This window comes from Tenrec ecaudatus, chromosome 4, assembly GCF_050624435.1.
Source record: "Tenrec ecaudatus isolate mTenEca1 chromosome 4, mTenEca1.hap1, whole genome shotgun sequence".
Taxonomy (NCBI): Eukaryota; Metazoa; Chordata; class Mammalia; order Afrosoricida; family Tenrecidae; genus Tenrec; species Tenrec ecaudatus.
Window position 1 is genome coordinate 3,666,876 of NC_134533.1, and position 13,221 is coordinate 3,680,096.

At 52.2% G+C, this 13,221-nt stretch overlaps 1 protein-coding gene across 5 annotated transcripts in view; it reads left to right on the plus strand.

Moving 5' to 3' along the window:
* The window catches only part of SHANK2 (SH3 and multiple ankyrin repeat domains 2), a 395,141-nt gene that overhangs the window by 55,995 nt on the left and 325,925 nt on the right, over positions 1–13,221 (plus strand). For all 5 annotated transcript variants that reach the window (XM_075547967.1, XM_075547968.1, XM_075547969.1 and 2 more), the window contains one exon: positions 1,777–1,854. In XM_075547967.1, coding sequence (XP_075404082.1) covers positions 1,777–1,854 — 78 coding nt within the window. The remainder of the gene's footprint in view (positions 1–1,776; positions 1,855–13,221) is intronic.

Sequence of the window (13,221 nt, forward strand, 5' to 3'; positions counted from 1 at the left end):
CTCGTCCGGAAGCCCTGCTGAAACCTGTTCACGTGGGTGACCCTTCTGGCACTTGAAAGACCAGCGGTGCCGCTCCTAGCAGTACGGGCCACTGCAGTGTGACAAACTGACAGAGGCGTAGTGGGCCGCGTACCTCCCCAGCGCGCGTCTGTGTGTCTGTGAGCTGGACGCCAAGCTCTTTCAGTAGCGATGGAAATGTGCACTTGTTCAAACCCAAGTGGAACTCAGTTCATCTTTCCTCCCTCCTGCCTACTCTCGGGTGGGTCCCCTGTGTCCGTTCATCAGTACCCAGCACGGTCCACTCTCCCACACCCACCTGGATGAAGACTATTCCGGCGGGGCTTCGTAAACCTGCTCCCCTCTAGACCCCCTTTGCCCGTGAACTTGCAGGGCAGGCTCGCGCCCACAGAACTGTCTTGGCCTCGTGGCGGGTTTGATGTCGAATGAACGGTTGTGTCGTTGCGTCCTCAGAAAGCTTTTTTTATCGCCAATTGTTTTCCCGACGAAGCGTTGTCAGTGCACCATTTCCGTGCACCAGCCCACACGGCGTCTGCACACACCATCGAAGCAGCTTTGTTCTGGAAGGCATGCCTCCTCTCTCATTTCAGAACCTGTGTGTATGTGTGTGTGTGTGCATCCCCCCCCAAAAAAAACACCCCTTTTTATGGGCATCGACTACACATGGCACGCACTCTCACTGTTCAGCCGCATGAAGGAGATCAGTGTAGTCCCCACCACAGTGCATTGCAGACATGCTCTCAGACTCGAGGGGTGAGCTCCCCATTCCCCCACACCCCTCCCCTCCCCTTCCCTGCCGGACTCCGGGGCATTTGTCAGTCCGGATCTACGTGTCCTGCGTTCCACTCACAGAAGAAGAGACACAGCACAGACAGGGGGCGCTGTTTCAGAACTCCCTGCCATCTTCCTGGTTCACAGATGGCCTGTCACTGATCACACGCTGCCTTTCTGCTCTGGCTGCTTCCTGGGGGGAGCGGCAGCCTCACGGTGCGCTTGCTTGGTCCTTGTGAAGTTGTGGGCTTCCACGTGGCCGACCAGAAGACTCATTGCCATCGAGTCAATCCTATAGGGCAGGGTAGTATGGCCCCTGTGGGTTTCTGTCACCCTCTACGGGAGCAGCCTCCTCTTTGTCCCTCGGAGCGGCTAGTGGATCTGAACTGATGTCCTTGCAGTTAGCAACTCCACACGCAACCACTATGCTACCAGGGCTCCTTCTTGCTCTCTATAGACTTTATCCATTTATTTCTGAGCATTTTAAACTTCACAGCTGAGTGAGGGGTACAGCAGACTGGTTGTCTGTTCAGTCGCTCGTGCACATGTTATTTCAGGCCTTTCATTGTTGCCCCGCAAGGTGCCCTCCCTCACCCCGCTTCCCACCCAGCTCTCCTGCTCCCCTTCCTCTTGCAGTCCTAACCCTCCCCCACTTTGTCCGTGGTCAGCTGCGTGTGTTCCCCCCGCCCCCGTGTCACCGTTACCCCCAGAGACCTGTCTCTTGTGTGGCTGAAGCCCTGGTGGTGTCGTGGTTCCCTCGTGGGGCTGTCAACCACAAGGTTAGCAGTTCGACTCCACCAGCCGCTTCGTGGGAGAAAGGGCAAAGGTGTCCTGCTCCCGTAAGGGGTAGCAGTCTGGGAAACCCACAGGGGCAGTTCCACCCTGGTTCCATGGTTCTGCGCTGGATTTCTGAGCAGCTTCTGAACCCTTCCCGGAGGGTGTACCTGTGCTGTTGGCTTGACATCTGGTCTCCACTTTGGCCCGCAGGACAGCTGTGCACGAGTGCTGCTGTTTCGAGGCGGAGACAAGGAACTGAAAAACTACAACAGCCAGACTCCGTTCCAGGTAAGGCGCCCTGTCGTCAGGAGCAGCACCCACCTGCTGGGAGGTGTCTCAGGGGGGCGTTTGGAGCCGCCGCACGAAGGCTGTTTGCCATCTACCGGGAACCCCACCAGGCCTGCTCTCCTGGGGAGAGGTAACAGTTCACGCCTGGCCTGGGTCCTGGGGTTCCTTGTGGCACCCACAAGCCGGGGTCCCTTCCCGGCTCATTCCAGTTTTGATATTAAGCACCCCCAGGTCTATACGCTTGACTTGGAAAATTTGCAACATCATGCTTACTTCTCATTGGCATTCATGGACCTCATGCAGCAGAGAGATATCTGTCATTGTGGACCCGAGCCCAGGTGTCAGAGTGGAGCTGAGCTCTGTGGCTGGCTTTCCAGAAACAGGTCACCAGGCCTTTATAGAGTGGCACCTCTGGGCGATTTTGAACCGCTGACCTTCCAGCCAGCAGCCGAGTGTGTATTGGGGCAGTGGTCTTTCGTTTAGAATCAGCTTCTGCTGTGGTCTTGGGCACCGTTGATATGCATGGGCCGGACGTCTCACGAAAAAAACACACGCTAGACCCAAAGATCTGCTCTCCCCTCCCCCATGCTGAAGGTCCCCACCAAGGTGCCTCCGTGCTTCGCTCAGCGGGCATGCCAGGCCTGGACTTGAACCCCGGGTCTTAGGGTTTGCAAATGTTTCAGACCAGAGGATTTCAGAAAAGGCCTCCAGCCTTGTGTTATTAAGGTTCTGATTCCCCTGGGAAGAGACCCACCCGGAGTGGTGCTTGGGAGGGAACCGCAGTCTCCTCATGCTCTGTGGGTGCCTGCTCCTCCCACTCGGGGTTTGGCTGTGGGCCTGTGCCTTGGCAGGACTTTTGTTTGTCTGGGTGGCTGGTGGCACCATAGCAGTGGTTTTCAACCTTCCTAATGCCACGACCCTTTCATACCGTTCCTCATGTTGTGGTGACTCCCCCAACCATAAAATTACTTTCATTGCTACTTCATAACTGTATTTTTGCTACTGTTATGAATCGGGTGACCCCATGAAAGGGTCATTCGACCTCCAAAGGGGTCACGACCCACAGTTTGATCTGTCTCTGGTCCTTGCATGTACATCCATTACATGCATATTGACTTGGACCCCTCAGAGTCCCTGGGTGGGGCCAATTGCTAGCGCCTTTGGCTTCTATCTGAAAGGCTGGAAGTTCAAGTCCACTCTCAGGTGCCTCAGAAGAAAGGCCTGGTGGCCTAAACACCACTGGCTCCGTTTGACACCCTCAGGTGCCACCTAAGGCTCTGGACTCCCTGCCACTGAGTTGATGCCAACTCACAGCGACCCTACAGGACAGGGTAGAACACTGCCCATGTGGGTTCCCGAGACTGTCACTTGCTATGGGAGTAGAAAGCCCCTCTTTCTCCTGAGGAGCAGATGCTGGTTTTGAATGGGCCCTTGAGCTTGGCAACCCAACATGTAAGCCATCAGGGCTCCTGCCATGGCTCTGGCGCTGGCACAGAGGTGTGCCAAATGCATTGGAACTGAGGGGTGTCATTCCCTGCAAACGTTGCTCCTGTCATCTGCCAAATCAATCTGCAGCCTCGATGTCTTGACGTGCCCCCAGTGAGCTCTGATCACACACGTTGGGAACCAGGTTCCACCCTCACGTCTCTGCCGCCTCCTGCTTCAGTGACTCGAAATGAATTGATTCACTCGGTGGATGATGCTTGCCTGTAAAATGTCCCTGGCTTTCCCTTTTCATTCACAGTTCCCCCCTCCCATACTTGAAGGGTGAATCATTGCACACTGAGTTTGCGTGGAGGCAAGGGCTTCCCGCGTGTTGTGGAAGAGTTGGAGTATGGCCACCTGGACAGTGTGGATGGTGTTTAGCCGCTGCAGTAAACATGGAGTCCTTTTCTACAGTATCCTGGGATATTTGGTAGCGTTCAAAGCCGTTGGTTCATGATGCAATCCAGTGGTTCTCAAAGCATAGTCCCTGGGCCAGCCATATCAGCAGGACCCAGGGATTTGGGAGAAATGCAAGGTTCTATTTCCATTCCAGACTTACCAAATCAGAAATCCCAAACCAAGTCTGACCAACTATATTGTAATTAGCCCTGCAGGGCTCTGATGTCCACTCAAATCTGAGAGCCAGTGGACAAACAGAAATCGTTGTTTTTAAAGTGGAGGCAGAGGAGGAGGAGGTGCATTTAGAAGATTATTTGCATGTGTCCTGAACAGGGATGGTGGTGGCCGGTGATTGACAGGATGACGATGTTGATGATGATGATCGTGGTGGGGATGTTGGTGGTTATGATGGTGGTGATGATGATCGTGGTGGTGATGGTGGGATGTTGGTGGTAATTGTGGTGGTGATGATGTTGATGGTGGTGATGATGATGCTGATGATGGTGATGATGCTGATGATGGTAGTGATGATGATGTTGATAATGGTGGTGATGTTGGTATTGATGATGGTGATGATGTTGATGGATGATTGTGCTGATGATGATGTTGATGATGGTGATGATGGTAGTGGTGATGATGTTGATAATGGTGGTGATATTGGTATTGATGAAGGTGATGTTGGTGGTAATGATGGTGATGATGATGATCATGGTGGGGATGTTGGTGGGGATGATGGTGATGATTATGTCAATCATGGTGTGGATGTTGGTGGTAATTGTGGTGATGATGATGATGATGGTGGTGATGTTGATGATGATGTTGATGATGGTGGTGATGATGATGTTGATGATGGTGGTGATGTTGGTATTGATGAAGGTGAAGTTGGTGGTAATGATGGTGATGATGGTGGTGTTATTAAGAATAGTCATCGTTATGGCAGTGATGATCTTGGTGGCAATCGTCTTGGCGATGATGGGCATATTGGTGTTAACAATAAGGGTGATGATGGTGGTGGTGACGGTGGTGATGTTGATTTCAATGATAGCAGTGGTATTGGTGTCAATGGTGGTGACGATGTTGGTGCCAATGATGGTGGTGATAATGGTGGTGGCAGTGGTCTTAGTGACGATGGTATTAATGGTAATGGTGATGTTGATAGTGTAGTGGTGATGTTGGTGGGGACGATGATGATGATGATGGTTATGATGATTATGTCAATGGTGGTGGCAATTGTGTGAGGCTTGAGTGTCTAGAGAAACCATGCCAGTGACTCCCATATATGTATAAGGAAGAGCTTCCTATCAAGACGTCATCCCAGCCCAGTCCAACTTAGGTCTACGGATCCAATGCTAGTCAGAACTCTCTTTAGCCTCGTGCAGCTGCTGGTCAATGATGCAGAAAGGTGAACCACGAAGCAGGGAGATCACAGGGCAGTGGGTGCAGAGTCGTGTGGATCCAAGGTCAGTAGAAATGTGGCAGGGCTGTTTTGGTCTCTACATGAAATCTGACTACCATGATGACGACGACGCTGATGATAGTGCTATTAGGATAGTGGTGGAGATGATGGACATCAGGACATTGATACTGATCCTGAACTGACAGCTCTCAGGGTCAGAGGCCCACATGAGGACACCCGTGAGGCAGCCACCGAATCGCAACAGGCAGGGCAGGTGAAGGGGCAGAAAGAGAGAAGTTCCCAGTGTCTCTTTTGTCAAAAGGCCACACACCCCAAGGAGGCATCTTCAGTCTGTGACCTGATTGACAGGTTGGACTACCCCCCTCTCCAAGTCCAAGTTGACATAAAAGCTAACTACCACAGTGCTGGTGACAAAGATGATGGCAGTGATGGTGCTGGGAGTGATGGTTGAGGTGATGATGGAGGAGACGATAGAAATTAGGACATTGATACTGATCTGGGGTGATGATGGTGGTGTTATGTCCATGGTGGTGGGGATGTTGGTGGGAATGATGGTGATGATGATGACATTAGTGATGGCGGTAGGGATGATGGTGGTGGGGATGATGGTGGTGGTGGGGATGGTACTGCTGGTGGGGATTTTGGGGATGATTATGTCCATGATGGTGGGGATGTTGATGGTAATGATGGTGGGGATGATGACATTAGTGATGGTGGTGGGGATGATGATGGTAATGATGGTGGGGATGATGACATTAGTGATGGTGGTGGGGATGATGATGGTGGGGATGATGGTGGTGGTGGGGATGGTGGGGATGATTATGTCCATGATGGTAGGGATGTTGGTGGTAATGATGGTGGGGATGATGGCATTAGTGATGGTGGTGGGGATGGTGGGGATGATTATGTCCATGATGGTAGGGATGTTGGTGGTAATGATGGTGGGGATGATGGCATTAGTGATGGTGGTTTGGATGATGGTGGTGGTGGCGATGATGGGGATGATTATGTCCATGATGGTGGGGATGTTGGTGGTAATGATGGTAATGAGAGTGATGAATTTTTCTTCTTAAAGCTCCCAAAATACTCTTCCGTAAGTTCCCCTTTCGTGTTCAACAACTGTAGCAAAGTAAGTATTCTTATTCCTATTATTATTATTTGGAGAATAGAGAAGCAGAGATAGATTCTCAGGATTCTAAAATCAGCTTGGGACCAAGTCGGTGCCTCCAGTCTCCTGGCTTCCAGCCCCATGACACTGGGTTAGAGTCAGCAGAGACTGCTCCCTCCTGGCCCACAGCTCACCTAGCCTCATCACCTGGGTGGACAAAACCAGGTGACTTTCTGATCCTGGTTATCCTCACTCTGAAGACAAAGTAAGGCAATGAACAGAGGGACATCTAAAGAAGCCAAAGGGCCATGAGAAGCCGGGGTTTACAACAAAGGTGATGGGGAGAAGTGTGCTCGTGAGCAACGAGACCAGACTTCACTGAGGGAATCCTTTCTGCCTCCCTTTTGGGGGGGAACAATTGGCCACAGTGGGGGGGGGGGCTTCTGTTTGGAGATGGAAGCCTGTCTGCCCACCTGGCTCTCTGCATCCTTCTCAGGACCGTGTCCAGCAGATCCTAGCCAATGTCCAGTAGCAGAGGCCGCTGGAGAGAGGCAAAGCAAGAGGGGGATGTTCAGCATGGTCTCCCGTTTTGCTGGAAAGGTGGGGAGTGGGAGGATGTGACCAGATGGGAATGCCAAGAGGACTTTGAAGTAGAACAAGAAGCTGTGAAGTGGGGCCCACATGGGCTGTGTTCCTTGGGTGGCAATTCCTTCTGGGTGCTGCTGTGTATGTCCCATGTGTGACACCCAGATACCTGCCACCCCCCCCCCCCAGCTGTAAGGGTTGGGTGAACCACAGCTTGAACAGGGCCACAAGAGTGACACATGGCTTCCAGCAGCAGACCTGTGCCCCTTCCTGACCATCATTCTTGTGAGTGTGAGTTTCCATCGAGTCAGTTCTGACTCGTGGGCACCCCATGTGTGTGGAATAGAAGTGTGAAATGCCTTCTTGCTATGTAATTCCTTCTTGATCAAAAAGCTCTGTCTTATACATACACTGGACTGGCTGCTCTAGACAGCCCAGCCTACCCTGTTACTGTTGAGTAGGCTGCAGGGGCTCCACCCTGGCTCATGGCCACCCCACCTGCCCATCCCCAGGACCAGCTTCACAGAAACATGACTGAGATCCATGGGCTCATTTTCAGAAGTATGATGGTCAGTGTGTTAGGCAGGGTTCTTTAGAGAAACAAAACCAAGACACTTAGGATTTTATAAATATATAAGAGGATAGGTTTGTGCAGCAAGAAGGACTATGACAGCTAGTTAGTGCACACAGCAGTACAGAGGGCTCAGTTCAATTCACTTCTGTGGAACAGTTAATATACTGGAAGTCCTTCAACTCACATGGGCTGTTGGGTCCAAGGTCAAGGAAGCAGAGAGCAGAGGCCTCCCTGGGGCAAGGCAGGCAAAGTCTGCCCACAGGTAGCAAACAGCAGGGTGGGTCACCAACAGTCAGCAGCTCAGAAGCTTATTGAAGCAGGCCCGGATGGGATATAAAATGCAAGCAATACAAGACGACAGGATCCACCAGCCTCAAGCTCAAGAGATGTACGCACCAGCAGTGTGGTGAAGTAGTGACATGATCCACAGGTTGACTTGGTCCACAGGTAGTGTAGCCCACAGGTTGAGGTAGAGAACTGGCTAAAGCAGCAGCACTCTGGTCCAATCACCAGAGAGCAAGAGAGAGAGGGGTGGGCCTTGCCGAGCCATTTATCTCTTTTCCCTCCAATCAAACTGCAACCTGATTAATCCCACATGTTCCTATTGGCCAGGTTGCCACAATAACCCTAACCTTCACAGTCAGTCAACAGGTATTGCTACCAAGATGGCAGTGCAGGAATGGATGGGCTACTTCCTCACAGGATGTGTCTCTGCCATCAGGGGATGGCTGCAGTCAAGCTCTCTTACCTGACACAGGCTGCTTTCTCCTCAGGGTGATTCAGAAACAGGGTCCAGGCCAGCGGTGGCCCCTCTCACCACCATGTGCCCGGGGGAGCTGACCTCGAGGCCCAGAGGTCAGTCTGGAGGGTTATGGTTTGGGGATCCTCAAGGGGCCATCCTGGGAGACTTTGCAGGAGACAGGGAACAATTATGGGGGCTCCTAAGGACAGAGATTTGAGAAATCTGAGACTGCCTCGTGAGAAAGAGTCCAGAAAAGCTGCACGGAGGACTTGGTGTCCTGTCACAGCGAGGCAGCATCTTCTCCACCCTTCCAGAGCAGCAAGGGCCATCACCCCATCTCTGCGAGACCTCGCCCGTCCACCTTGCAGCACTAGTCTTTCCCCTTCCAACTTCCTTTTGCTTCCCAAACTCAAAGAACACAGGGAGGAGCATGGAAGGGAGTCCCCCTGGGTGGCTGAGCCTGCCATCCTGACCTGTTAGTCCAGGTAGACTAGAGAAACAAATTCATTGACATTCATATGTGCATAAGAAAGGTTTATATAAAGAGTAATTGTACATTAAAAAAAATCCCAGCCCAGTCCAGATCAAGTCCATAAGTCTGATATTAGCCCATATGTCTGATGCTGATTTATAAAGTCCTCTTCAGACTCATGAAACACATTCAATGAAGCTGAATGCAGGAAGATCACAGGCCAGTGGGTGGGAAGTCTTGTGGATCCAGTGGCATTGTAAGCATCTCAATGCTTGTATGGGTCTTCACGTGGCTCCACATGAGGTCATCAAACTGAAACCTGATCGACAGGCTTAACTTCAACCCTTCACTCTTAATCCTCAAATTAACAACAGATTATATAGCTACCACAATGTGCTATATGGATGAACTCCCAAATAATAATACATTTTTAAAGTTGAAGATCATGTGAAAGAAAGAATTAAAATAAATAAAAACGTGACATCGCTCCAGGGAAATAGAATCATATTCGCGTCATACACGTCATAGAATTGAGATCATCTTGACAGTGTGAACAGAAGGCGGAGCACACCTGTCTCGGGCTGGGTGGTGAGCGAGAGAAATGCTCGTGGATACGTGAATCCAAGGTCAGCAGGAAGCGTCCATCGGAAAGAGAATGGGAAGCGGTTGTTTGGAAACTAGACCTTGCCCTGTGTGACCCATGAGGCCATCTGCACCAGAAGTTAGTTGTCAGGACTCTGTTATGCCAGCGATCATGAGTGTGGTCCAGCATTGCATCCCGATGCCCCTTGGGGTCCCGGGAGAGAAGACAACATTGAGACCATGGACGTGGTCATCATGGTGCCCAGAAAACGTGAGACCAAGTCTCATCCTCCTCGGTCCCAGGCAGCATCCCATTGCATTTCGTCCCTTCCTCTCAGGTCTCCGCCGATGCCATACTGTGTGGACTGTGTTCTAGTGCATCCTTCATGCATTGCCCCCCACAAGATCAACTGCGAAGTTCTCGGAGGGAACAGGGTGCGCAGCCTCTTCCACCTGAATGTTCCTATCACTCCATCCAGGAAGACTGGGTAAACCAAACCTAACTCATGGACCCACAGCCACCCAACGGGACAGAGTAGAACTGTCCTGTGGCTTTCAGACTCTCTCTCTCTCTCTCATACATAGTCCACATCGTACAATTCAATCATTCAATCGTGTCAAGAGGAATTGTACAATCATTACCACAATCAATTGATCAATTTCAGAACATTTCCCCTCCCCCTCACACCGCATGACTAAATCACCTTCAAAATAAGCTGTGTAATCACACTCAGTTCTAGTGCTTTCTCCCCTCCCACCTTCACTTCTTGCTCACAAAATCCCTTCACCCTGCACGTCTACCCCTACCCACCCTACACCCCCTACAAATCCTCGAATCAGTTATTGTCTCTAGGCGTCTACTCCTGTGCCTCACAAACTGGTCAGCCCAACAGAAGCAATAAAGAACAGAAGTAAAATGCGGTGGTAAGAGCAACCAATAGCAATATAAAGATAAAAATGCCAACAATAAGCCAGAAAGAGAAGACCTTCATCAATATTTTAAAAGCCAGGGAAGGCATGTTTGTCATGGAAGAGGCAAGAGATCCTTGCCCAAATTCAGGTCGGGTCTAGAGGGAGGTCGACTGACCAAGGGTCGAGCGTGATCCAGCATCATCAGGAGTCCAATGATCTATGTTTGATAGGAAGGCTGTTCCAGACCTCTGCCTGTGGCTTAATCTGGCTGCATAGTCTACAGACGGGCTTTAGACTCCCAATGTCCTCCTCAGTCTTCCACAAAGTGAGTGGTCACAATTTTAGCTCTGTTACTTTTCCCTTAGCGGTGTTTGAATGTTGTTATGGTCATCTTGGTATCATACAAGCTGGTGTGCTTCTTCCACGTGGACTTTGTTGACTCCTGGCTTAGAGGCTGTGCCTCTTTATAGGAACAGAAAGCCCCATCTTTCTCCCGTGGGGCCACTGGTGGTTTGGAACTGCTGACGTTGGGGATCACAGCCCAACCTATAACCCATGGCCACACAGGTCCATGTCCTTTCTCGTGGTCGCCATGAGATGGCAGTGTTAACTTGGGGCAGCTCAGTGGCTGTGTGTGTGTGTGTGTGTGTGTGTGTGTGTGTACGGAAGGGAAATTTATGAAATGTCAGAGTTTAAGAGGCCAATGTGCAGCTAGCTGATGATTAGGAAACTTGCATATCAGCCGCTATTAGCCTGCAGGGAATATGGGTCCCTGAATTTAAATGCTCCGCGTGTCCCATCATTAGAAGCGAAGAAGCAGTGACCCAAGCATCTTCCTCCAGCCCTGGGAGGCTGAGGAACATTCTCAGCACGCTCCCCAGCCCCAAGAGCGGTGGCTTCAGCATCTTACCGTTAATGGGCTGTCATCCATCTCTCTCTCCAGGCCCAGCGTGTGTGTATCAGGCTCTGAGTTTATGATGTACACATAGCTGGAGAAAGGAGTCGTGAGGGGGGCAGGGGAGCTGTGTGTTAACCATTGGGCTGCCGCTAACCAGAAGGACGGTGGTTCGAGCCCTCCGGCTGCTCCCTGGGAGAAAGATGAGGCCGTCTGCTTCCACACAGACTCACCAAAGCTAAATTCACTGCCATCGAGTCAGCACTGTCTCGTGGTGACCCTATGGGACAGGGTAGAACTGCCCCTGTGGGTTTCTGTGACTGGACTGCTTATGGGCGGGGCGCTGGTGGTGCAGTAGCTTGCGCATTTGGATGGCTAGCCAGTCGCTCCGTAGGTAGGATACAGATGGACAACCTTGGGACTCTGGGGGCAGTTCCACTCTGCCCTCCAGGGTCTCTCTGAGTCCACAGTGACTTGTGGGTTTGGTTGGTGGGTCATTAGATGGTCGTCTAGTTCTTTGGGAGGTAGAGAGCTCACGCTGATGTATTTGTGCTGTCATTGGGTGCCTTGTTGTTTGGGGGTCACTGTGAGGCAGAGCCAACTCAAGGGTCCCTAAGAGCAACCGCACAAGCCGGGATCCAGTGGGTTTTTAATTATGTGATGGGGGCAAGGTCCTTACTGGACATCCTGTCCTTGTTTGTGCGGCAGGCGGTGGTAACTGGGGCCCGTGGGTTGTAAGGAGCCCAGGGCCCATGTAGGTAGGGCATCCAGCCCTGGATGCCCCTGCTTTTCCCACCCCCATGCTCAGCTGCTCGGAGCTCTTGCTCCGTTCCCGGGGAAATGGCAGCAGCTGAGGGGAGGCACTGCGACTGTGCCATGAGCCAGCACAGCGAGGTCAGACCGTGCCCCGCTCCACCTCCTCCCCTGTGACGTGTCGCCCACTCCTGCCCATCACACTTGCCCCTCACTTGTCAAGACTCAGTGGCTCCCTCAAGACCCCCACTGATGCTTGGGAAGCCCCGGGGAGCCTGGGAGCACCCCGCCACTACCATCCTGAGCCCTGCCTGCACCCTGCTCTTCCCCTTGGCTCCTGGGAGGGGCCTCTCCGACAGTCTGGATGCAGAGGACCTGCTGTGATGTAGATGGGTGACCCCACTGAGTCCCCACCCCCAGCCCTGCCACCTCCTGACTGTGTCCTGGGGTTCCAGACGCATCTGTTGACCCCAAAAAACTTGCCAGAAACTGCCTGTGTGTCCAGGAGTCCTGGGGAGGACAGTCTGCAGTGACAAGTGACAACATCCTGTCGCTGACTGAGCGCCCACCCACCTGCTCCACCCAGGGACTCCCCCTGCCCTTGGTGTCCATCCAGTCCACCCGCAGTGGCTCATCACAACCCTGCACAGTGGGGCAAAGCGGGGCCCAGCCCCACACCACCATCACCATCAGGGGTCAGCTGAACCCCATGGCTATGCCCGCTGTGTCCTATTGGGGGGGTGGTAGAGGGAGCTCTTGTTCTGTGTATGTGTGTAGGTGCATCTTCCAGCACCCTATATTTCACATGAGCTATAGGATTTTCTCTGATTGGCTCTGGGAAAGACATCACCAGGCCTTTCTTCCTCAAAAATCAAACCAAAAACCCCAAACCAACCTCACTGACATCAAGTCAATTCCACTCTTTCCTCGACCCCACAGGACAGGGTCAAAGCACCCCTGCAGGAATAGAGAGCCTCATCTTTCTCCCACGGAGCGGCAGGTGGTTTCAAACTGCTGACCTTGTGGTGAGCAGCTCAACACAGAATCATTATGTCACCTGAGCCAGTCTTTCTAGTCAGTCTTCGTCTTTGAACCGGAAATGAACCCACCGTGAGGGGCACTGCTAGTGTTTGAAGTGTGGGCATTCCCGTATCACAGCCATGCACACGCCAGCCCCCCAGGACAAGTCGGTGATGTTGTGTGTGGGCAGCACTTTCCCTGGGCCTCTGTGAGTCGGCATGGACTTGGTGGCTGGAAGTGAGTTTGCCTTGGTTTGGGGCACATGTAACCATGGAACAGGATGCAGAGGATGGTGACTGAGGCTCCAGGGACGTGTTTGTTACAATGGTGATGGTACCACATTTGGGGGGGTTGGCATCCTGGCCCTGGCAGGCCTCCCCAGGAAGCAGCATCCTGTCATCTGAGATGCAGAAGCTGGGCTTC